The sequence below is a fragment of the Peromyscus leucopus genome, chromosome 11 (assembly GCF_004664715.2).
Source record: "Peromyscus leucopus breed LL Stock chromosome 11, UCI_PerLeu_2.1, whole genome shotgun sequence".
In the NCBI taxonomy this organism is placed as follows: Eukaryota; Metazoa; Chordata; class Mammalia; order Rodentia; family Cricetidae; genus Peromyscus; species Peromyscus leucopus.
In genome coordinates, this window is record NC_051072.1 from 59776161 (window position 1) to 59803177 (window position 27017).

Here is a 27017-nt window from a genome sequence, read left to right on the forward strand (position 1 = left end):
AATTAAGTTAATATATTAAGTAAATTCAAAGTGATTAGACAACAATTTTAAAGTATAGAGTATTTGAGCATATTTCTGGAGTGTGAGTATAGTATGTGTATGTTTGTATGTGTGGATGGATGTGTACATGTGTGTATCTATCTTCTGTCTGTCTGTGTTATCTGAGTTAGAGCATAAATTTTTTTTTTTTCGAGATAGGGTTTCTCTGTGTAGTTTTTGGTTCCTGTCCTGGATCTTACTTGGTAGACCAGGTTGGCCTTGAACTCACAGAGATCCACCTGGCTCTACCTCTCAAGTGTGGGAATAAAGGCATGTGCCACCACCACCACCCCACCACCCAGCAGAGCATAAATTCTTTAGGGAAGACAATTTACCAGCAATTCTCTGAGACTGTACAATCTCTGCTGAACACTGTTCTGGGAAATACACATGGCAGAACATGAGAGACAGCCAGAAACAGACATAGAAGCAGATAAAATTTTATACCAATAGAAGCAAGTGAGGGTTATAAGATAATAATGAGAGACCCCAAAAGAAGAAATATAAAATTAAAAGTTAACAGTAGGAATATGTGTTTTGCATTACTATTTACATACATGGAAAAAAAAAGCAACAAATAGCATGGTGATATTTGCAGGCAATGAATCTCGTTACTCTAACATCCATGTTCGCAGAGCCCACATCACAAGAGTAAGGAATACACCAAATGCAAAGCTGAAACCAGTGTAAGTCAAGTTGCGGTGAAATCAAGTGTATAAGATACAGCTTTGAAAAGGGGCCTATGCCTTTACCTCTGTATTATCTAGAAAGAGGTCGCCTCCCAGAAAAATGAAATAAACAAATAGCAGATAACATACTAAAAATTAATGTTAGTTTCAAATTTTTTAAAATTAAGAACAGTGTGTACTGCAGTGTTTTAAGTAAGCATAGAACTGGACTTTTCCATCGAAATTGGCAGGCTTGTGTATAAAGGGTAGGCCAATGGGACTGATTTCAAATGAAACAACCAAGACCATGAGCGCCATGGCTTACAAGGACCACAGTAGGGAGAAAAGCACGTCCAATTCCAGCATGCGAGATAATCAAGAAGAAACATTATGGTTTGCAAATATTTGAAACACTGAAATTTAAGGATAAAGGAATCTTTCTGTATATTAAGCAAATCTATTAAAAGGGTAGAAATCACATTAATTGTTTTCTGTAAGAATCATTTAGATAAATGATCTAAAAACAACCAAGAATTAGGGCCCCCAGTCAGAGAAGACATTTCCTGTAACCACTAAACACTGACCTCAAAATACATAAGATAGAGTCTTAACAGCTCTAAAGTGGGTCAGGGAACAACTGCCGAGCTCTCCATGCCCCCAGCAGAGCACTAAATTTAGAAGAGATACTTTTGTGGATTTGAAGTATTTCTTTAGTTATGCTACAGTGAAATGATTCCTGAATATAAATTTAATAGGCCTATATTTGATGCTGTTAAACTGCCATGATCTCAGTGTACAGTCTTATCTTTCCAAGTATATAATCCTTGAGATATCTTTAAGGTTTATAAAAGCTGTTTTGTATAAACACATAAAGGCTCTCTCTTTATAAGATAAATCAACTATTGTAAGTTTAATATGCCAAATCCGTAGGCTAAGGTTTGTGGGAAGAAGTGCCTAGACCAGTCTAAGAAATCAATTCTCTTCCAAGTCACTATTTACTCTTCCATACTCTCAACTGTATAACATTTCTTCTCATATAAACTTTTAGATTTGAAAAAGTGGTGTTTCCCTGCTTTCCAGTGTCATTCCCAGAATATGCTGTTTCCTTCCTTGCTAAAAGCTAGAGATGAAACTCATGTCACTCATCTTTACTTCCTGCTGTGTCTACTTTATATCTTCCTGAGGTTTACCACATCCCCTCATTCCTTGTTTCCCCTCTTCCCTCATCCTTCCCATCACTTATCATCACACATTCACTTTAATACCCTCACACATGGCTTTTGCAAGAGTTGACCATTTGCTGTCTTGAGTCTTTTTCTTCCATTTTGTCTTCTATTTTCCTTCTAATTGTCCCCATGGTTACACTACAAAGTTTATAACTGGCAAAATCACACCCATATTGCATTTTGTGCAATGCTTCCATATTCTTAGTTAATCACCTCCTAATTTTCTGCTTCATTTCTCTCCAGAGCCCATTCAACTTCAGCCAAAGTTAAACTTCAGGAATGTGGATTTTACAGTCTCTCTCTCTCTCTCTCTCTCTCTCTCTCTCTCTCTCTCTCTCTCTCTCTCTCTCTCTTCTCTTTTGTATATTTATGTATTTACATCGCAACCACAGCCTCTGCTCCCTCCTCTCCTCCTACTCCCCACACCCTCAAACCCCCTCCATATTCACTCAGAAAGGGGCAGCCCCCCTGTGGGCATCTGCAAAGCATGGCATATCAAGCTACTTTAAGAACAAGCTCCTCCCCCTGAATTCAAGCTGGGCAAGTCAACTCAGCATGAGGAATAGTTCCCAAGAGTCAGTCAAAGTACCAGGGATAAAAATACCTTAGCACCAATTAGTGACAGACAGGAACAGAACTTTGGAAATGACTTCATTTATAAGTTTAATGATGGCAAAAGTAGTGAAATCATCCAGGCAACTAAATCAATGGAGAAATTCCTAAACAGTAATTTTTAGCACCCCCACCCCCCCCCATGACTAAACACAGAGATGAGGTAGGGAAAGAAGATTGATAGGAGTAAAAGTCACTGTGGTGGCCACAGTGGAGTCAATGGAGTCAGTAGAAGTACAGAACATGGAAAATAAAAGGCAGGCAGCGTGGGATGGAAGGATGAGAAATTTAAAACACTTGTAGCTGAGTGATTTCACTTTATCAAAAATTCTACTTTAATTCTATATTATCTACAATTCTACATTATCTAAAACACAGAGATGACAACCATTGGAGCTAGGAATTAATAGACGGCGTCGGATTCGGTGATAGGCTCTAATGAGGGGAGATGGCAGAGAAAACTAAGATACTAAGAGCTGCTGTAAGCGCTTGGGATAATTTTGGAAAATGAACATCAGCCAACATCTTCTTATCTCCTCATTGTAAAAACTGAAGACAAAGCAGAACTTCTAAGTACCTTAGTCACTGCTGTGCGGCAGCTGTGGGGAGCTGGAGTCAAGCACAGGCTCTCCATGCTCTGTGAAGTGCAGGTTATTGGAGCTGTTGAACCTCAGGTTCTGTTTGGCTTGGTTTTTATAATCCTGGGCAAAGAACTCAGGGCCTTGGCATGCTGCTAATCTTCCTTGGGCGTTACATTGTTTCTTTTTTCTGTTTTTAATAAATAAATTATGTCCAGATGTGGTCTATAGAAACCTTAAGAGGGTGTTGAATCCCTAGAACTGAAGTTACAGATTGTATGAGCCACAATATGGTTAAGGGAAGTTGATTTTGTGTCCTCTGGGGCCAGTGCTCTTAGCCAATGAGATGTCTCTCCATCTCTGGTTATTAAAGACAGCTTCATACTGCATAACCCTTGAATTTGTGATACTCCTGATTCCTTCTCAATATATGGATTACTTGGCCACTTAGTTTACTTTTCTCAATAGGTTGTATAGAAGTATAATTAAGTGAGGTTGCTATAGATGATATAGATACGTCACACACATGTTTATGGCAAGTTAAATGCTTTCACTAAAATGGCAAAAATAAAAACTGGGTTGTCTTTTAAAATTACTTTGAACCGTGTTATGTAACTGAAACTGCCAGAAAAATTATAACCCTATATATCATGTTCAATAACACTAGAATCAAGCAGAGGAGTGGAAGAATTCTAGAACACAATCATAATAATCATACTAAGATAAAATTTAATGGGAAGAATTGGCTAAAAATTTGTGTTGCAAACCATTTCCTAAGTGTTCCTTTCTCCTGTCGTCCTCAGTGCCATTACTAGCAATGTGTACTAAAAGACACATAATGTGTACTAAAAGTGCATAAAGAGAAAATTAGTTCATTTCTGCATGTGAGAAGAGCTTTATGACACTTTTCTTCTTAAATTTTAACTTATTAAAATTTTCTTGTAAATTATTTAATATACCAAATAATACCCCAAGTATAAATCTTCTCTTTTAAAATAACTAGATGTTAACCGGTGGTTTGATAGGACAATCGTGTTTTTACAAATAATAAAATTTAGAAGATATCTCCACAATACACAGTGTATAACTTACTGCCTGACAACATCATTTGGTAATAATAGATGCAGATTTGATCTGGAACATTTTGAAGTTTCTAAATAAGCTTTATAATAAGAAAATTGCAAGTAAATAAAAACATCAAGCACTCAAATTAATCAGACCCAAATTCTATAAAACTAAACAAATGTATACATAATTACAATTGACATCAAATTGGAAGTTGTGAAGCTTCACACTGAAATTTTGGACTTACAGTATTAAGTATATTTTAATCACTTGCCTACCAACAACCAAAATATCTGTGAATTCAAGTTAGAAATATAAAAATATATCTTTATATCCTCTTTCATACCTTGTGTCAGTAACTTACATCCCCTCCTTCCTCATGCCGTAAATACAGTTTGTTCTACTTTTTTCATGTTGCACTGTACTTTCTAGCTTACAAGTGACTTAGTCTTCTTAGATCACGGAAGTTATCTTTTTATCTATTTTATTATTCATTTGTCAAATGCAGCAGCACCTGCCTGGTGAGTGATGGGACTCAACCTACTGGAACCAACATCACCGCAATGTGTAGAATTTGCATCTCAGACTTATTTACCCTACTCCACAAAACTCTTTGAGTAAATGACTCTTGTCAACTTGTCTATAATGATGCTTATGCTTCCATGGTAGGAGTCTTCATATAAAAAGAAGGAAGAATAGAAAATGGGATTATGACTGAAAAGTCATTGCTTTTTTGGAAAAATTGCAGACGCAAAGAGCATCAGAACTATGCATCGAATAAAGGAATCTGTTGTTTAGTAGTCACATTTCTTGGAATTGAAGACTTACAACAAGCATAAAAGTCATTTTTTATCCTGCTTAGTATTAATAGTATATTTTTATCAGTGCTCTCTCTTCCAGAAGGGTTAAAAAGTACTTTCAAATTAGGTTCATTCTAAAACACAGATTGCAAGAAATGATTACATGGAATGAGTAACATACTCTGTTTTTTTCTTTTATTATTAAGAAATTTTCTCCTCATTTTACATAGTAACCACAGATGCCCTCTCCTCCTGCCTCCCACACTTTTAAAGTTTCAAAAACTGTCTTTGACCTATTTTATGAGTGTGTGTGTGTGTGTGTGTGTGTGTGTGTGTGTGTATACAGTGCTACAATTAATGTACACTTATGAGGCTCAAGAAATGACTTGGAAGGTAAGAACCTTTACTGTTATTCATAGGATCCAGGTTCAGTTTCTACAACCCATGTAGTGACTCACTGTAAGTCAGTCTTAAAGGAATTGACAACCTCTTCTGGTCTCCCTGGGCACCAAACACACAAATAGTTCACACACATATGTGGAGAAAAATATAAACATGCATGTAAAATAAAAATAAATGAATTTAAAATAAGAATAATAATGATAAAACCCCAAATGTGCACTGTTGGGGAATATTATTTTAAGGTGTGTTGCTTTTGTTTATGTTGCATTTGTTTAACTCTGTGAAGCTGTGTTACTGTGCCTGTGTAAAACACCTGATAGTCTAATAAAGAACTGAACGGCCAATGGCAAAGCAGGAGGAGGGATAAGCAGGGCTGGCAGGCAGAGACAATATATAGAAGGAGAAATCTGCAGAAAAAGAAAGAGTAGGAGGACTCCAGGAGCCAGTCACCCAGCTACACAGTAAGCCATGGAGTAAGAAAAAAGGAAGGTATACAGGAACAGAAAAGGAAAAGCCCAGAGGCAAAAGGTAGATGGGATGATTTAAAGAAAACCGGCAAGAAACAAGTCAAGCTAAGGGTGGGCATTTACAAATAAGAATAAGCCTCTGTGTGTGATTTATTTGGGAGCTGTGTAGTGTGCCCCCTAAAAGAGCAGAAACAAGCAATAACATTTTGGAGTTCTAACTTTTTGGGCCCATATTTCTACATAAGGCTTAAGAAAGCTAAGAAAAAAAGAAGATAAAGCTCCTTTAAGAGTTTCTGCCTGCTAGCAAGCCCCTGAGCAGTCAGTAGGTAAGGTAAGAACAAAAAACTTAAGTAAAAAATGCTTGCCACAGAGCAAGCATCAGCATTATGGAGCTCTAGGAAGGCTGAATGCAGTTTTTGGTCACACACCTCTGAGCCGAGAGCTTTGGGTTCAACTTTCAGAACCCTAGAAGTGAGCAGAGTCATCCACCAAAGCCATAGCTGGAGGTCCTGGCAGTTTGAAGTTTGGCCTAGCAGTTTAAAGTTTGCTCACAAGGTCAAAAAAGACTAGAAATACACAATAAAAGAGGTCTAGATGGGGAAAAACTCCTAAACAAGTTACAATGTCTTTAATAATGTACATAGGCTTAAGAAAAGTAAAAGGGTATAGTCATAGAAAAAAATGAATAGTTAAAAAAATAAAGTCTTTAAAGAGAGAAGAAAAATAATAAAAAAGAAGAGGCCACTTAGAGATGGGAAATACACATGGAGTCTGGATCTTGTATGTTATTGTGTTGATTTTGAACTTTTTGATTGTTGAGAAGCAAAAGACAGCTGCTAGGAGACATGGGATTGTGAACTGGACTACTAAATTCAACCAATCTAGATACTTTAGAAATGCATTAACCTTAAAAAAGGAGTAAAAAAAAAATAATTTGTCAAATGGAAATAAAAAATACTTTGGAGTTTTGTTTCCACAGGAGACAAGAGGTTGTGGATTCCTTCAGGAATAATATGGATCACGTTTGATCACGGGAGACCTCCTGAACCTTGATAGGTGACATCCATCAACAAAGGATACTATTGGTCTTCCCAGGACTTGGTCATTATCTCAAAACATTTTCAGGGACCCCTAAAAATGATGCCTTCACCCACAGCCAGCAGAAAGTAATCTAGAGAAAATTATACCCACATTTCTAAGAGTTTGGAGGTGTGGGTGATCTTTGGCTATTTGGTGGGCTATGGATGTTTGTTATCATTTAGGGGAATATAGAATATTGATACAAATTTAAATTTATTTTTGTTACACTGAATATATGTTTCTATTCTTGTTTAAAAGATTTTTGTATATTGATAAAAATTTAAGGTTATTTTTGTTACAACATATTGTATGTATATTTCTATTTTTGTTTGAGATATTGTGTCTATGCAGTTCATTTGGAATGTGGGGTGAAGTTTTAGTTTTTGAAAGCTATTATTATAAACTACATAGAATAAGCAGGAAACATAGTTTAGTGGTTAGTCATTTATAACAATCAAAATTGTAGATATGTTAAGTTATGCTTTCCAGATCATGTAGAGATATATTTTAGATAGACAAATTGTCTTCAAACCTTTCAAAGATATACATAATATGGCATTTAAAATGTTTTGTTAACTTAGAGCTTTCATAACAGTGAGATATGTCTGCTCCTGGCAGCACCAATTTACTTCTGAGGTGATAGACATTGAAGAAACTCCTTATTTGCTTTCAATGTGACAAGGCTAGCCATTTGAACAAGAAGTTGCTCTTGCCTGGACTGCTTGACAGTAGTATGTTATATAAAATTGGACATGCGGAACCCACAGGAAAGTCATCACTGAACTTTGCCAGAACAAGGTGGGATGGTCCTTCAGGGTTCTTGCTTCACAGAAGAAATTTCCAGACATTCTGCAGGACACAGAGGAAGGGGCCCAACAAACTTTGCTAATATAAGTAGACAGTCTTTCAAATTTCCTTCTTTTTTGAAAAGTCTGCCAAATACCGTGGGCCTGTAGGCTGATGATGGATGCCCCAGTGTTGCAGAGGAAATTTGGGTAACTGTCCAGGTAGTCAGATGTCTCTGTCAATTCTAGACTTTTGGGAAGTTGTTTGCAATGCACTTTTTGTTTACTTAAATAATATTACATCCTTCTGCGTTCTTTGATGGAGTTGAAGACTAGATAGTTATATTTGCAGTTTCCTTAGATATGATAGAAAGTATATTCAGTATAAAAATTTGGATTTACTAAAACAGCATAGATTATGGAGTATTTTCTTTAAATTTACCAGACAAAAATGAATTGGAATTCAGTACATTGTGAATGTATTTTTTACTTGACAATTGTTCTTATTATATACAGTCTTACTATGTAAAAGTTAAAACCTTTCATTTTTGTTTAGAAGAAAAAGGGAAAATGTTGGGGAATATTATTTTAAGGTGTGTTACATTTGTTCATGTTGCATTTGTTTAACTCTGTGAAGCTGTGTTACTGTGCCTGCCTAAAACACCTGAAGGTCTAATAAAGAACTAAATGCCCAATAGCAAGGCAGGAGAACAGATGGGGGGGAGCTGGCAGGCAGAAAGAATATATATAGAAGGAGAAATCTGGGAGAAGAAGTAGCCAGAGAAGGAGGAGGACTCTAGGAGCCAGTCACCCAGCTACACAGTAAGCCATGGAGTAAGAAACAAAGGGATACAGGAATAGAAAAGGAAAAGCCCAGAGGCAAAAGGTAGGCAGGATAATTAAAGTTGAGGAAAGCTGTCAAGAAACAAGCCAAGCAAAGGCTGGACATTTATAAGTAAGAATAAACCTCCATGTGTGATTTATTTGGGAGCTGTGTGGTATGCCCCCAAAAGAGCAGAAACAATCCAGCAACAGGGCACTTACTTTCTAAAAACAGTGCTGTGGGTGTGGTTGTGGGTGATATCTCCCTGCAATTAAAGAAATATTAAGAAAACCTTTTTGGTGTTTTTGTTACTGTTGTTTTATTTTGTTGTTTCACCTATGCTATGACAATTCAAGGCAGTAAAGACAGCGTCAGTGTGAAATGAGAATTTGGAATATAAATATTAAAGCATCTAAATGGTGAGCTGCTTTTGTTTGTTGTTGTAAAACATTCCAAGAAAGCTGGGCTTATAATACATGAGATCAGCTATAGAAATACACACACAACACAAAAAAAAAAAAGAGAGAAGAAAAAGAAGAAAGAAAGAAGAGAAGAAATAATGTAATTATAATAAGAGAAACAAGTGTTGGCAACATTAACACATATTTGTGACTGACAGTCATACTCTGCAAAAGGACTATTTATGACAAAAGGGATGGATCCATTTTTTTTAAAAGAATATTCTCCAATCCAATATTTCCACTTGATTATTTTGGATTTTCTTGCTCAAATGTCAGGAGCCCACTTTACTCCAGCTAACCCCATAATCTCCAATATGAGCAAAATCTAAACAGTCACTGTAAGCTCAGTGGAGGAAGGGATTTAAGGGATTATTTTTCAGTCTAAAAATAAACCACTTTGTCAAATACGAAGCAGAAACCTTAAGAACTGCAGAGCAACCTAACCCCATTTAAAGACTGCCTCTAACCTCAACACATCTCATGTAACAAGAGAGTAAACCATGGCCTTCCCACTTATGAATAAATAAGTGATCGATCACTTTGATAGAGAACTGTTTCAGAGCACAGAAAGAGTAAAGAGATGCTGAAATGCTTTCGTGGTCAGAAGCCTTCACTCATATTCTTGTAGTTAAATCCTCTGTGCTCACTGATGTACAGGGGATCTCTGTTGCACAACCCCAACACCATCACTATCACTCTGTTGGCACATATTTAAACAGAGAGCAGCAGTACACTGTCTGAGAAATGTAGCCTAGTAGAAATGTAGCCACCTTATCTGAATTCTGAGATCAACTACTTCTCTGTAAAGCTAAACTGTTTTCTATCACCTTCATTTGATTAGTCTAGGGAAAAACTTATAAAACAATGTTTTCTATGGCATAGTGAGAAAATAAATTGCCTAACAAGTACATTTCTCAGATTCCTAACTCCTTCACAATAAAGCAGATTTCCAAACTTAAACATGTGGAGCAATTCTTTATTATCAATATATATGAATACAATATATATAAATAATAAAATCACTGGTTTTGTACCCACCAATGGTGAAAATATTGCAATCAGGTTTTATCTAGACGGGTAACCAATATTGTATCAATTAGTATACTAAACTTTCAGAGGTTAATGTCTTTAAGGCATTCATTCCTCCCACCATCTCACTAAACCTATAGCTTCATGGTTCTGTCAATTTCCTGATGTAGTTTAAAGACAGTCAGGGAATTTCAAGGTCAAGGTAAATGTATTTTTAAAATATAATATATAATCTAAATCCCAAATGTGAACTCTACATTATGTGGTCAAGAGTTTCTCATTCTTTCATCTGTGCTTCCAACTATGGGCTACACGCATGAAACTGTAAGACAATGACTTCTGCACTCTTAGGTACACATGTTTAACTGCCCAGGTGATAGTTTTAGGCAAGACTTTGTAATCAAAGTGAGCAATAAAACCCTTCAGTTGCTCTTCCATTTAGATCCTAATTGATTTTCACTGTTCTAAATTCCAGGGATTGGGAAATAGGGCACTATGTTCTCATTCTCATTTTTCTCTTTCCAAAAAGAAAAATGACAAATTCATAGTGTTTTGTAAATTTACAGTCTTTTAATAATGATGACAAAATGTCAAATTGATTTTATACGAGATGCTGTTTCCGAGTTCCAGCCACCAAAGAAGTGGGAGGGAGAAGAAAAAAGCAAAATGGTAAAGACAGAATTGAAGATTTTCATTTTGACTTTGGGGAATGTTAACAAAGGAAGAAGGACACTGAAAACAGATTTGGCATGTCAATGACCACTTGAAATCTGGAGACAACTCATAGCAAGAATATAATGGCGAATCTGTAATACAGATTGAAGGGCTCTATCAACGATGAGAGGTGACAAAAGTTTGATAAATATAAATTAAAAATTATTTTGAGTCACTTACAGACATTGCTATATAATAGGTCTATGTATCTATCTATCTATCTATCTATCTATCTATCTATCTATCTATCTATCTGTCTGTCTGTCTATGCACACTTTAATAACTGTCTGAGATGGATAAAGACAAAGATTAATCTATCTGTATTTAGTCCCCTTTGACCACATGCTTTATATAAGTTAGAGCACTGCAAACTCTCCAAAAGCATCAGTATAGAAAGAAGACAGGCACTCGGGGTTTTCCACCCAAACAGATGTGTATAGAGATGAATGTGTAAATACATGTAAATCAGCATAACAGAACATATACATATGAAACTTAGAGTAGGCACAGAGAGGAAACTTAGAAATCACGCTAGAAATGCCAGGAATAATTGACCACAAGTCCATCCACATTCTATGTCTTTTTCCTTGGAAGGCACTAAGAAACACCTTGAAAAAGTAATGGGTTCCCCAAAGTGTGTGATTCCTTTTGTGGCACCTGTGTCTCTAAGTTAAAATACCAGTTACAGCTGTCAGTCCTGACAACTTACCTCCTCTATCTTTCTCAGGGACTGAGGAGAGCTATCACGAGTTTCGTAGACAATGGAGAGTATTTTACGTAGATTTGCAGGCTAGTATTTTTTATTTACCTTTTTTTTTTTTTTCATCTTTCAAAGATCTTTAAAAATATCTCCATTGATTATTCTGACACCTGCTGGTAAGGGCACAGTGGATTTCAGTCTTTGCCCTTCCACAACTCTGGAACCAAAGGTTTTTATACATACATTCAGGAACAACTAAGTCGTGATTTCTAGCATCCTTAGTAACCACTCAAACACTTTACTGATCACCCCACTTCACAACGGCATTCCTTTGATTTTGTTCATAAACACATTTACTTCGATTGGGGATGATGCCGCTGTCATCCCATCAGGCTGTGAAAAAGAACAAGACAGGAAGAAGTATGCCGGGCATCTTCCTAAAAACACAGCTCAGAACTCAACAGTAAGAATAGCATGGCTGGTTTTACAGCTTTTCATAAATGTGCCAGATTCCAAACTATTTAGCTATTAAAAAGGGTAAGTTGATAGCTATGATAGAAGTTTTAGTACAAACTGCATACTTGCAATATTTCCTATTTTTCACATTTTATCCTTTTTGTTTTTTATTTATTTTTGTTTTTGATGTTTTAATGTAACTGCATCCTTCTCCCATTCCCTTTCCTCCCTTCAACTCTCCCTACAAAACCCTCTACTCACAATTAACTTCTGGCTTGAACTGTGCTCAGAAGCCTATACATTTTTTTTTCCTGCAAGGATACGATAAAACTGCTATATCATAAATCATACTCAAAGCTATAGCACCTGCAAGTGTGTGCAGTAAACAACATCAGCACCACTTCCTTAGGCTTTAGAAAACTCTACAGAGGCTTAAAATATGTGCACAAGTGATTGTATATACAGTTAATGCCATTATTAGCATCCATGTAAAGGATGAGGCATCTCAAGAATAAATTACCCAATTAACAATGTTATCATAATACCTGGCAAGGAAGTCAGAATTTGGAGCAATTTAGGCACTAAACCCAGCAAGTATGTTCTGTGGTGGTGTTTAGTAGCTATGCTCTTTCTTTATAGTCACATATATTTTAATCCTGTATATTGCTAGATTTTTATGATTAGTAAAAATTATAACCTAGAGAGATGGGTCAACTTTATTAAAATATTAACTGAATCTGCTAGATACTAATGTTATATAGACATTCATCTTAAGATATTTAATGAAAATCCAAGCGTTTTAATTTGAGGAAATGTTAAGCACTGCAGCTGCTTGTCTGGGAAAGAAGAACAAACTCTTTCATTTCACTTCCCCATTTCTATTGTACATGTTGTCGCCAAACCATATATATTTCTAGACAAAATAGATTTCAATTTTAAGGAAACATTTAAGAAAGAACTTTCTCAGCGCTAAAGGAAGAGCTCTGCTGTATCACGGCATTGCCTGGTACAGCCCAGACACTGGTTTCAAACTCTCACAGCTGAGTATTTTATGTTCACTTAACTGCTACCTTTGATATAATATTTTTAAATTAATTTAAAATGTTTCACCTTGAATCTGAGGTGAGCACTTATTTCTTAAAGTATAAAGTTAATGGTCATGCAAATTAGGTGGTGAAGACCCAAAATGCAATAATGAAATCCCTACAGAAACCTGTTATTTCAGCTTAAACATCACTATCTTAATCACTGAAGCATAGTATCATCCTAAGTGAGATTCTTCAGGTATTAATTTCTTCTCATGTAGACTTAACTAAGATCACCATTTGATTAAAAGATGGGAATGCAAATGCCAATGATTCATAGCATTTAGGGGCACATCTAGAAATTTTTAGATTGTGCCGTTTGCTTAAAGACTCCAGGCACAAACTGCAGGCACAGGGACAGATTGCATAAGATGTCACGTGCTCGCAGCAACTGTATGCATGTTATTGGATTTTTTTAAAGCAATACACGATGATGAATAATTTAGGAGTTAATAAAATATTCAATTTGACTGATCCATTGGTTTAATTTTAAAATAAAGACTACTAATAAAAGGAGTTACCTACCATTATCAAGTTCCAGGCGTGAGTGCCTATAAATTGGAATCCATACAGAGGGAAAACACTAATTCCTATAAGACATCCGATAAATTATAGATATACGATGGGGGAGGGGTAAGACAGAAGCAGAGCAAAATTCGGTGTTAACACTAGCTTTAGTAAGTTTTCCAAAAGTTTAATTGCTTGAACTATCAGGCAAGCCCAGCTCTGACTTCTGCAGAGGTCTGGAAGAAGAAAATTAGGGAGGTGCAAGTTTAACAGACAGAGCTAATGCAAAACGTCCTTTTTTCCCCAGAAGCTCTCTCCCTCCACCCACAGGGTGGCTTACAAAGGATGAATCTGCTGAAGAATGGAGGGAATAGGTTTCCGGAGCTTTGTCTAGAGGACCACATTGGAAAGCAACACCTCCGTGGTCCACTTGACTGGTGGTATTAACTGTGCCCTCGGTGGGCATCTTCAAAAGCTCAGGACAGCTGCAATTTGTCGTACCCAGACTCTGGCAACTAAAAGGTCTGGCAAGCACCGTCACTCATTAGGTCCTACAGCATCCTGCCACCTCTGATATGGGTCAGATAGTGGCAGAGGCATGGTGTAGGTGCTTGTGGTGTGCATGAGTGATGTGTGTGTGTGTGTGTGTGTGTGTGTGTGTGTGTGTGTGTGTGTTCCTGTTGGGGTGGGAACGGAGGCGGGGATAGAAGGAGGAGAGGGGAGTGCCCTCAGCTTTTCCAGTTTCCTTCCAGCTCCCGAATCAAAGTGCAGAAGGAATACAGACAAAAAATAAAAGAAACGGGAAATAACAGCTTTGGGAGCCTTTTCTTTTTCTTGCCACTAGAGACTTGGAGACCTACCCCGGAATCATTTCCATATGCTAACCTTCACTGGAGTGGCTGCCTCTACGAGGTAACTCTCTGGGTTTGGAAACAGATGCAAAGACAGATCGCACACTCACTTCTACCAGCCACATTCTAGAGAGCCAGAAGACCTGAACTAGCCACCTTCTGAGTCCTGAAGGGAGGGCTAAGAGGGCATCTTGCCTGCAACACAGATTTCCGGAGCATAGTCCCCTAAGAGCCTATGATCTAAAGCACAGAGGCGGTGCATTTGTGTAGTATTGAGTATCCATGCAATGCCCAGTCTAATCTCAAATGGATTCGAGTCAACGCATTTTTTTTTTTTTATTCCAAATACTTCTACAGCCACAGCGTTTTAAATCCGTGTGGTGTACGCAGCTCTCCACTTAACGCTGTCTGTGGAGGATTCTCTCACGGATCTCCGAGAAGGGCTGCCCGTCTCCGTGAACGCAGAAAGGGCACAGACACCCAGTATCTTGGAACCCCCTCTCCTTTCTCCGTGGGTTCCTGGCTCCAATTCAGTACCTGCTGGTAAGGTTCTGAAGAGGTTTTGTATGTAGAAAGCCTAATCTCTCAGAGGATCTGAAAGTCACCCAAACATCTCAGCAGGAGACTCACTGAAGTCCTGAGTTTTAAAAAAATAATGTTTTATTTTATTTGCTTGTTTCCTATTTACACGCAAGCCAGGAAAGACACAGGCAGACCAGCCTGAGCAACTTTTCGGCTCCTGGGCTGGGGGCACACGAAGGTTGGTTTGCACCTCACAGCTGTCTATTACCAAGAGTTGTGGTCTTACCCAGAGGGAGTGCACAGTAATGCTCAGGCCCCCTGGGGGTTAGAAGCGAGGGGAGTTGTTGAGTTGTTGTAATTGAAGTCACGCGCCCAGGAGGAGGAAAGGGGGGGGGGGCGAGGAAGCCAGGCAGTTAGTAGACGTCTCTCATCTCACTGGCAAACTCTCAATATCGGGTCCAGGTTGGCAGACCCCCTTAGCCCCCGCCCTGCGCCAGAGCACTGCATCCAGCCTACCGCCCTGCGGTTATCCAGGCTAGATGATGGCCCCCGCACACTTGACACACTTGGTTCTGCCAGGTCTTACCACAGCCCTCTCTACCGTCATCGCCGGCCAGCAATATTCACACTTTCTAGCCAGGGTCCCGCAGAGAATCCCTGGCAAAGGAAGCTCAGGAAGAACGCCCCCCTCCCACCCCACAGCCTTGTTTTTCTAGATCACACCCTCTTCCCCCGCGCTCAGCCCGGGGCACTCCACTCGGACTTTGCTAGCACTTTCTCTGGGTACCCAGGGCGCGTCGCCTCCTCCGCGGCGCTCCCCCACGCCAGGCACGCATGGAAGACCCACCGTGGTCTCTTGAGCGGCATTTCCAAAGGCGCTCCCCGCCCGTCCCGCATCCAGCGACCCCTGCCCGGCCACCTCACCTTTGCCGAACTGAGGCACACCGAGGCTGAGTCCAACCAGAAGCCAGGCAGCTACCAAGCGCTTCATGATTCCGTTTCGCAGACGTGACCCGGGCAGGTCCGGGGTCGCAGCGGAGGGCACTGTAGGCGAGGTGGCCCTGCAGGACAGCAGTAGACCCCGCCCCTGTCAGAGCTTCAGGAGGACGTCTTTCTCCCGCAGCGCTTCCTCAAACAAATTCTTAGAAAAGGGTGATAGAGAGTGATGGCCCCGAGAGAAAGGGTGTCCTCCCCACACACACACACTCCGCTTCGCCTGCGCTGGGGTACGCGGAGGTGGATGCTCTGGAGAGCGGCTGGGGCTCCGCGGGCGCTGCGGGTGGGTCCTGGCCGAGGCGCAGCGGGCGGGCGGAGCGCGGGCTCCCGGGGTTCCCGGCTCCCCGACTTCCGTGCGCGCACCGCGGGCGGAGCAGCCAGCAGTGACTCCGGCTCACGCTGCTGCCGCTGCCGCGGCGGCTGCGGGGCTTCTGACTTGGAGAACAATGAAGCGTGAGCTGGAGGGGAGCGAGCCTGAGGCCAAGAGCGCACTGTGTACAAACAGTGGCGGCGCGCGGGCGCGCGTGTGAGCCTGAGCCGAGCAGCAGGCTGGCTTTGGGCTCCCCCGGCGCCCGCCCCCCTGCCCTCCCTCTTCTTATTGCCTCCTCCAATCTCAGCCCCCCCGCGCCCCCCCCTCTCCTTGGAAGGTGGCTCCTTCTGCTGGAAGAGAAAGGGAGACAGCGACAGCCACACCCTGGTACCTGCCAGCGTCTGCTAAGTTCCTATTTTGCTTGAACCTTCTTCACACATGATGGAAACTCTAGGGTTAGGGGAACTCAAGTGATGTCTGAAAAGTGTTGATTCCAGGCTTTGTTTTATAGTTAACCATGTAAAGGAGTCCTCTGAACTTCAGGACTGCCAGGGAAAGAAGTTAAAAGAGATTTCACAAAGTGGCTCTTGACGCCTCAAGCTGGGTGAAACCCAGCACTGCTAAAAGAAGTGTTCCGATTTCTCAGAAGTCACGATTTAGTCAGAAGCCAGACCCTAATCAGGCAAGACAGGCTGTTGCTCCATTGTTGTTCTGTCTGCAAATCAGTAAGCGCGGGGCTGAGTGGGAAGGTAGGGAGGTTGTGGGCTCAGCTGCTCCCAGCAGGAAAAGGGCAAAAGCAAGTGGGAGGAGGCCTGTAAGCAGGACATCTGTTTCACGTGAGAAAAAGAGAGAAGTTTGGGGACATGGCAGAGAAGCAGAGGGAAGAGCAGATGCTTGACACATCACTCAGGTGGATCAAATTTCGCTGCTCCCCACCAAAACTAAAATAAATGGGCTTATTTTGCCCTGAAAGTGATTGAACCAAAAATACAGCCTCTGGCTTACAATTGTGCTATCTCCTCTGTTTTCGGTTAGAATGATTGCTTACTCTAGATTGAATTCCTGCAGTATGGAGTACCAAAATGAAACAGAGGATTCTGCGCCCTCCCCCAGTCCCCATTAGGGAGGGAGGTGGGAAGACAGAAACTTGCATAGAAAAACTCCAAAGCATCAGCCTACAGGATTAGATGTTGAAAGGAGACAACCATGAAACCTCCCCTTCATTTTCTTCTTCAAGTCCTTGGAACCTCAACTTCCACCATCTTTCCGGTGTTTGAAGTGAAAATCAAGGATGGAAGGCCATGAACAACAATTGAAAAATAACACCCCCCCAAAAAAAAAAAGAAAGAAAAAAGAAAAGAAAAATAACACCAAAAAACACCAAATGACTGCTAGGGAGGGATAATATGTATCATGGGCAAAACATCAACCAAAAAACCAATGTTTCTCATGTTGGGTGAAAGGGTAACGACATCTGTTTGGAAAGTTATTTTGCCAAGGGAAAGATTCATTTATTTACTGGGGATTTCATGCTTAAACCCACCCCTGTTGGAACAGTATTGTTCAGAGTTGTAAATTCTTTCTACTCAATCACAACTCTGCTTCCTTGTATATCACTATAATTTAACTCAGAAAGTGCATTCATGCTGTGACATGTGCTTTACAAAGGAGTACTCTAACTTGTGAAATGACAAGTCACTTTTAAGGGATTATTTTTTAAGGGATATGGCAAATTCTAAAACACAGAACCTGAACCTGCTCTGCATAAGGTAGCCAAAATGAAAGACAACAGGATAAAAATCGTGTTTGCTTTCTTATTGGATTTACTATTTCCACTTCACTAATAATATATATTAAGAAGCATGTCAAAATTTTGTCATTTTTCTGCAAAGTGTAGGCTACTAAACATATCCATTTTAAAGAAAAGTTCAATTTGTTGTTTTTCATCTTGTTTTGCTTTTTGTACTCAAGAAGGCACAAAACTACATCCAAATGCATAGTCTATGGCCAAACAAATGGAGTGGTGAGGACTCTGAAGGTCACTCTTTATTAAGTGGTGTACCACATTTGAAAGGTGTTGCTAATTTAATCCCTCTGCATCCTTAAGTCTCACCTTCAATCAGAAGGTGGTATATAGTCTTAAACACAACTGCACTCACAGGAGAGGCGGGGGTCATCACTTCTTTCTTCCTACTTATTGATAATGACCATCTACAAACAAGCCTGTCACTCTGAGAATTTCAAGTACTCACCCTCAATTACATCTGCATTTACACTTTCATTACAAATTCATTTCATGTTTATTCTACTTGTACAGGGCTGTACATACATATACAACTCTTTCACAGGTGGAATATAGAAATGTTTAAAAGATTGCACAAATTGAAAAATCAAAGAAAGAAAGGGTAAAAGGACAAAATGCTGTTATGAATTTTTTTTCCTGCACATAAAGTGCTAAGAGACCTTTACTAATCACATATGATCCAGCCTATGGTTTTACAGCTTCTCCAAATATGTGCCTAAAGTACTAAAAATGATCTATACATCACATGAAAATAGCATTTCCCAAATTGTTTTCTACAGGCATTCTTAGCCTTAGAATGTTGATAGCTTTCTGGGAAAAGAAAACAAAAAGTGCTGCGTGGACAAATGATTTGGGGAACATTGTATATTAAAGAAGCTTCTTATATACCCTTGATGGATATTTACATATTAAATTTGTTAAGGTTCTATGGTTAAGAAAATTTTCCAGTAGTGGTTAACCCAGCATTTTGCAAACTTTGCTGTTGTAGGCATCATGACAAGCTTTTCCTTAATATACCTGTTAATATGTTATAGATTTAGCACTGCAAGGAAAGTAATGTTGCCTTAAAATGAAGCAAAAATAAGTAGAGTCAAATGAGAAAATGAAGAAAGCTTATTGAGTTTTGCTAACAACTGAATATTTCTTTCCTCATATGATGGTGGTGATTAATCTCCAATATCAACTTGATGAGATCTAGAATCCCCACCAGGGAATTGGGCCCCTGGGAATGTTCATGACAGGTTCTCTTGATTACATGGAGGTGGGAAGAGTTTCCCACTGTGAGTGACATCACTCCACAGGCTAGAATCCATGACGGTATGGAGAAAGGGAGAGCATGAACTGAAGTGTCTTCTGCACTATGCTTCTGGATGGGGGATGCAACACGAGCAGTTTTCTCAAGGTCGTGATGCTATGATTTCATCATCATGATGGACACCTTGAACTGTGGGCTGAACTAAACTGTTTCTCCTTTGAATCACTTTGGGCAGGGTATTTTATCACAACAGCAGAAGAGTAAACCAATGCACAACTTTGCTGCCTAGAAGTGGAGCCAATGCCATGAAAAGCCTTAGTTATCACCCAGGTCTTAGGCTTTGGGGCTCTTATGTGCCTGTAATTAAAATAGTTTTTTTACTTTGTGCTACAAATGCTGTATCTGGCTGGCTAATAAACTTAATGAACCATTCTTGAGGAAGTTTGGAAGACAAGGATGCTGAGAAACAGCCGACAGTGGAGGCCAGGACCACAAGGAAATGAAGATTTGGTTAGGAACTAGTCTAGCGACCACTTGTATAGTATTTTTACTGAGGATCAGGTTTCATTCTTCCCTGTGTCCTGAGTCATTCACTGAAGTGGAATTTAAATGAATGTTATTCAAGAGAGGATAGTGTTTGGGCAGCGTAGGTGCTAAGAAAGCAGAAGCAATTGTACAGGTGAGGGAGAGAGAAGGGCAGGGTTAACTGGAGAGAGAATTCTTGGCTACACTGGGACAATGGGAAAAGGTCCTTGAGGCAAAATTGTACCTATGAGACATATCATTTTATGGAGATTCAAATTCATTAAAGGAAGATTGTTTAAAGTGAAACACAGACCGATGTTGAAGGAATGCCCTGATTCTCAATAGCAGACACCTGGAAAAGTGATTTCCCCTGGTCAACTTGCAGACGGCGATACTCCTGTGGTCCCAGAGGCGGGGGTTTACATCCCAGGTTGGCAATAGAACTTGGAAGTGTCATCCAGGTGGGGCTAGTTTTACAGGTAAATGTTAAATCGTGGAGAGTTGCCTTATGTTTTCATACAGCAATTGTGTAGGACAATGAATGGCAGGGTTGAAGTCTGCGCAAGGAGGCTCTGAGTGGCCGTTGTCTAAAGCTGTGAAGGTTAAGCTTAAATTACAACAGAGATGCAGAAGATATTGTAAATGGCATGTCCATTTGATACCTACTGAGGAAACCTTCCTGCACCTAAAGGCAGAGGTTGTGGTGCAGGCAGCAGAGATGGAAGTATAGATTTAGATAATGTCTTTGGCATAGAGTTGATTTATCAATCATGGTCCTGAGATCCTGGCTATGGAGATGAAGGATTTGGCCTTTGCTCTACTGGGTTTTTGGTCTTACTTTGGTTCTGTGCTATGCTCATATTAAGACATTCGAAATGGGATGATTTGCTTTAAGCCACGGTATGTTTGAAGTATGCAATTTGTTTTGATTTTATAGGATTTCACACTTCAGAGATTGCCTTGTGTCTCAGATGAGACAAATAGTTTAGACTTCTAAACTGTTGAAATTGATAAAGACTATGGGGACTTCAGAAGTTGGGATTATATTTTTACCTATATGATGAACATGAGAATTTGGAGATACAGGGTAAAAAAATATGATTTAAATTGGTATCAGGTGGACAAGGAATAGAGTTGTGATAGCTAATCTCAATTGCCAATGTGGTGAAATCTAGAATTGCCTAAGAAATGGACTTTTGCTCATGCGTATCCATGCCTTCTAATCATGCCCTTGATTACATTGAGATGGGAAGACTTGATCACTGTGGGTACCACCATTCACCAGATGTGGATCCTGAGGGAAGAGGAAAGGAGAATGAGCTGAGAACAAGCATGGGATGTTCTCTGTAATGTGAGCAGATGCTTCAAGGTCTTCACACCATGGTGCTTTGCCATAATGGACTATAATCTCGAAGTGCGCTGAAATAAACATTTTCCCTATTTAACTGATTCTGTCAGGGTATTTTATTAAGATAACAGGAAAATAACTAACACATGATGAATTCTGAAGGCAGTCTTTGGTGGTGATGATAGAACAATCCTGAGTGAAATTAGTGTCCCCATAAGAGATTCTTTCTGTCTCTCCATCTCTGTCTTTATCTCTGTCTTGATCTCTGTCCCTCTCCCTGCTCCCTCTTCCCCCTTCCTTTCTCTTCACTGACACTAAGTAGATGGCAATCCGTAAGCCAGGAAACACACTGTCACTACTGAATCTACTAGTATCCTTATTTAAGACTTCCTAACTACAATAACTAAGAAATAAATGCTGTAGTAATTTGTTTAATCTGCCTAAACTGAGCACAGTTATTTTTCAAGATTTATTTTTAAATTTTATGTGTATTTGTATTGGCTGCATATATGTTGTGTGATATTTTGATCTCATTTTGTTAATAAAGTTTGCTTTGAGTCAGAGGGCAGAGCTAACCACTAGCTGACCAAAATTAATCATAGAGATTTTGGAGGAATGAGGACAGATAGGAAACAGGAAATAGTAAGGCAGGGTTGAGAGAGGATATCAGCCTTTTGGATGGAGGAATGGAAGAGATAGGAGGTCACTGGTGGCTTCTCTGCCACTTCTCTATCATTCAGGTTCTTACCCCACTATCTGACTCCTGATTATTTATTGAAAAAGAATAATTAGATGAAATGCATTAGTCCATGACATGCATGCAGTGCCTGAAGAGACCAGAAGAGGGCATCAAATTCCTGAACTGCAGTGAGACATCATGTGGGTATCAGGAATTGAACCAGTGTAGTCCATAAGAACAGTAAGTACTCTTTTTTTTTTTCTTTTTTTTCTTTGTTTTTTTTTCTTTTATTTTACAATACTATTCAGTTCTACATAACAGCCACAGATTCCCTTGTTCTCCCCCTTCCTGGCCCCCTCCCCTTCCCCCAGCCCACCCCCCATTCCCACCACCTTCAGATCAATGCCCCCCCTGAGGACTGAGATCGACCTGATAGACTCAGTCCAAGCGGGTCCATTCCCCTCCTCCAAGATTGAGCCAAGCGTCCCTGTATAAGTCCCAGGTTTCAAACAGCTATCTCATGCAGAGAGCCCAGGACCTGGTACCACTGCCTAGATGCCTCCCAAACAGATCAAGCCAATCAACTGTCTCACCTATTCAGAGGGCCTGATCCAGTTGGGGGCCCCTCAGCCTTTGGTTCATAGTTCATGTGTTTCCATTCATTTGGCTATTTGTCCCTGTGCTTTATCCAACCTTGGTTTCAACAATTCTCGCTCATATAAACCCTCCTCTGTCTCGCTAATTAGACTCCCAGTGCTCCAGTAAGTACTCTTAACTGCTAAGCCATTTCTCCAGACTCTAAGCACACCTTTTTTTTTTTTTTTTTTTTTTTTTTTAGGACTTAATGGTATTGGATAGGAGTTTGCATTCTAGAATATACTGGATTCGGGACATATATGAATTGATTTTCTGTCCCTCAATCATAGCCCATTTATCACAAATAAAGTCAATTCACTGCTAGGCCTCAGTGTTCCCATCTGTAAAACGGAATTAGTAACAGGACAAAACTTGTGGTGTTAAGCTGTTGTGGCGCATCGAAGGGCCCAGCTCAGTAATCACTGAGTAAGATGGTAAAAACCATAAAACTATAATCACACACCAAATTTCAGAATAATAGTTTATTAATGAGTGATTATCTCTGTCCTTAAGTTTCTGTTTTCACTAAATTATCTGGAATCTTGGAGCTTAATTTTCATTTTATCAGAAAAATAAAACTAAACCTCAATGTAGTATTTTTTATTATTCCTGTCATTTAAAAATGTTGTTAAATAAGTTAACTACAGATAGAATCTTAGAGCACTTAATAAAATTATACTTAGTACTCTTTATACTTGTTTCTGTTCAGTACTGAGGATCAACCCTGGTGGCCCTGGTTATTTAAGCCAGGATTTTATGACCGACGACGCATTACCAACTCTGAACAATACAATATTGTAAGTTCAGTGACAATCAAGTGATTTCTGGACTTAGGAACGAGCTGTAACCTTAGAAAAACGTAAGTTTTCACTGCCAAGTTTGTGGTAATACGTTGCGCAGCAACAGTAGGTCACGATTACTTTCATCTTTTCAGCGAGAAGGGGTAAGTCACAGAGTAAAATGAATTAATGATGTCTTAGCATTTGTCAGAGCTGGAGCCAAAGCTTGCAGGGAAGGACTCTGCATCCAGACTTGCCACTACTACCTGCAATGGTGGAGAGTCTGCTGCAGGTACTGCTTTGAAGTCAAACTCTCCAAACAACCTCCAAACCCACCAAACCCCTAGAAGAAAAAAGACTATGTCTGCTGAGGAAAATGGGGTATGAAGCTTTTCAAGGACTCATCCAATGCCAAGAGGGAAGTGGAGGATTGGGCCTGTGGAAGGACTTGAACCCTATTTGAAATTCTAGACTTATTTTCAGACTTAGAGTCCTGGTTTAGATGATTGTCTCAATTATTTTATTTGCATTTCAATTTAAATAACTGTAATTGTTGCTTTTGTACTGTGTTGTTTTCCCAGAGCTTGATTTGTAATTTTGTCATCCACAGGGCTTGAATTTGGAGTTCCAAGCACTTGCTTAAGTCTTTAAAATATTTGCATAACTTGTAACAACTTTTCCTGCTTCCCCAGGATCAAGGTCATTTGTTCTTCCAACTCTGTCTTCTTGTAGTTGCTTCCTGAGAAGCCTCCTGCAAATAGTTCTAAGGGAATTGCTGTCTTCCCTTGAGTCTGCCTCAAGATGTTTCCGCAACCTGCTTGGCTCTTTCCAGGGAATGTGAAAGTTAACCGAAAACAATGCACCTCTGTCTTTAAAGTCTGACCCTGCAAAAGAAATTTCTAGTGTTTCAGATCCCCATTTCCAAATCAGCTTACTTTAGTGACTTATATTTTAATCTCTCTGAAATATTTTGAATGTTTGATACACATAATGAGAGGTCAAAGTGTAGGGAAGATGTATAGGGAGACAACATTTCCCTGCTAACGGCATTCCTCCTTATGCAGCTAATAGTTACTGTCTGCCTTGTGTGTGTGTGTGTGTGTGTGTGTGTGTGTGTGCGCGCGCGCGCGCGCACACGCGCGAGTATACCTGAAAGGATGTTTATATAGTGTGTATGCATATGTACACACAACCCTACAATACGTACTAAATTATAAGGACAATATGAATCTTGCTTACTTAAAAAATGATTTTTCCAAAAGTATATCAGGGGTTACAAAGTATTTATGTAAGATAGACCCTTTGTTAAGACCTTGAATTTTCTGCCAGTCTTTCAGTATCAAATGCAGCATTACAATACTAAGATATTTTGCACATGTGTAGGATAAATTCAGTAGGATAAGCTGCTTGAAGTGGCCTTGTTGGTGAAAGGTGAGTACATTTAACATCACATAGGTCATGAAGTAGCCATTCAAAAAGGATATATAAATTCATCAGTCTACAGTTCATTAGAGAATGTGTCTCTGAACATTAAAACATCTGATCACAATTGATGTCTGCCATTTTTTTATTGTTTTTGAACAGATCTTGCCTCAAGTTTATTTGTAAAAACAGCATAGGGTATTGATCACCTGCAAATGGTGTGTAGGTGTATCACATTTGTCCTCACACTGGCAGACAGAAACCTCTTCTACTGGGCCTTCACAGGGGGCTGGGAACTTTGGGAGCCTAAGCTGGAGTTGAAGCCTGGCCCTGAGGTAGAGCTGAGGACGGTACCTTGGTTTGAGCCTTGGACTTTGGTTGGCAGCACCTACAACCCTTGACCATGTAGCTTCTAATCCACTTCCCAAGCTTGGGGTGAGTGATGAAAGGAAGACAGCTGAGATTGTGCCTGGAGCCCTTTGGTATCTTGGGTACCTTTAACCACCTTGCGCTTTGGTGGGCCTTCATGGCCTCTGCACATGCACTCATCACCTTCATTCACATTGTTTACCTGCATCTTCCTCGGGCCTTTCTTATTGTGCTTCTGGGCAAAGCGCATGTTCCTCAGGAACTTGGGTCAAACTCCTTAAGAGATTCATATCTTTGTGACCAGGGTTTCTTGATGCCATTTCTGTGCCCTTTTCAGGATTAGTGGTATGTGCTGTGGTTCTTGGATTTGGCCATGTCTGCACAGTAACCCATGGCTCCTGAAGTGTCTGGGACTAGATGATATCTGCCCTTCTTCTTCTTCTTCTTCTTCTTCTTCTTCTTCTTCTTCTTCTTCTTCTTCTTCTTCTTCTTCTTCTTCTTCTTCTTCTTCTTCTTCTTCTTCTCCTCCTCCTCCTCCTCCTCCTCCTCCTCCTCCTCCTCCTCCTCCTCCTCCTCCTCCTCCTTCTTCTCCCTCTTCCTCTTCCTCCTCCTCTTCTTTTTTTCTTTTAAATTTAGCTTTCTTTTTGGATTTCACATCATGCATCTTGATCCCACTCATCTCCTTGTCCCTTCCCATCCACCTTCTGCCCCAGCAACTCCCCCTAACCCGCCTGGATAAAATGACATAAAGTTTAAAGAAAAGAAAAATCTCATTGTGGAAGCTGCATCGTGACACAGTGAGTCACACAGTCCTTTAGCCCATATATTGTTACTTGCAAGTGTTCATTGCATTGAGTCATTGGTCTGGTTTGAGGTCTCTGGTTTTTGCTACATCCTCAACACTGAGCCTTCACTGGGGCTCCGCTTGGATGCCCTGTTGTTTGCCCCGTGTCATGGAGATCTGTAACTTTGGATCTACACAACTAGCCCATTCACATGCTTCAGCAGATTAAAAGGGTAGTTGATGGGATGGTCCAATTCATAGCTCTGGTTCTCGGTCTGGGTGATTGCTGGGTTGTTCAGCCTACCAGCTCTTCTTCACCCTCAACACCAGGGTGAACTCTCCAGTACTGCCCTGGTTAGCTCACTCTGTGTAGTAAGCAGCAAGGGATAGGCCAATTCTCCTGCTCTCATGTCCTCTTCATGTCCTTGGGGTTGGCTTGCCCACACCTGTACCACCAGGGCCAGTTCTACTTTGTTGCCTAGTCAAGGTATAGGGGCCACTCTGATTAGTGCTGCAGCTGGTAAGAAGCAGGGTTAGTTCTCTTGCTTTAATGACCTCATAGATGGCTCTCCCACCTACCACAGGCCTCAAGGGGCATGAAGGTGGGTCTTCTCTCGATTGTGTGGGAGATGAGGGGTGGGTCTCAGTCTTTCACACTCACCTTCTCAAGGCCAGTTCACACACACACCTCCATCAACAGGGTCAGCTCTACTGTTTTGCACAGGCAAGGTGCAGGGTCTACTCTCCTTAGTTCTGCATCTGGTGAAGGCAGGATCAGCTCTCCCATCTGCCACAGGTGACAAGGGGTGAGGGGGCATATTTACCTCCCCATCACCATCACATGGCAGACAAGGGGTGCAGGGCCAGCTCTCCCACTCTCACGAACCCAGGGCAGACTCACCTGTGTTCCCAGCAGCAGAGTCAGCACTACTATGGTGCATAGGTGAAGCACAGGGCCTGCTCTTCTGAGTGCTATAGGTATCAAGAAGTGAGGAGCAATGGTGGATGCATCTCTCCCCTGCCCACACTGCATGATAGATAAGAAGTGGAGGTAGGTAAGCTCTTCCACACTGACGCTCTTGGGTTTGGCTCACCTGCACCACCATTCGCAGGGTCAGCTCTTCTGGGCTGACCAGGTGGGGTACAGGGCCTGCTCTCCCGAGTACTGCAGCTGATGAGATGCTGGTCCAGCTCACCAGCTCTCTTGACCTCAGGGTCAGATCTTCCACTTGCCACAGGT

General features: G+C 40.5%; 1 protein-coding gene across 2 annotated transcripts in view; it reads right to left on the reverse strand.

Moving 5' to 3' along the window:
• Window positions 1-16420, reverse strand: part of Edil3 (EGF like repeats and discoidin domains 3) — a 448869-nt gene extending 432449 nt beyond the window's left edge. Inside the window, exon 1 of one of the 2 annotated variants that reach the window (XM_028854156.2) lies at window positions 15795-16420. In XM_028854156.2, coding sequence (XP_028709989.1) covers window positions 15795-15861 — 67 coding nt within the window. In that variant the 5' untranslated portion in view covers window positions 15862-16420. The remainder of the gene's footprint in view (window positions 1-15794) is intronic. The other variant, XM_028854155.2, reaches the window with a different exon arrangement.
• Between the last annotated feature and the right edge of the window lie 10597 nt (window positions 16421-27017).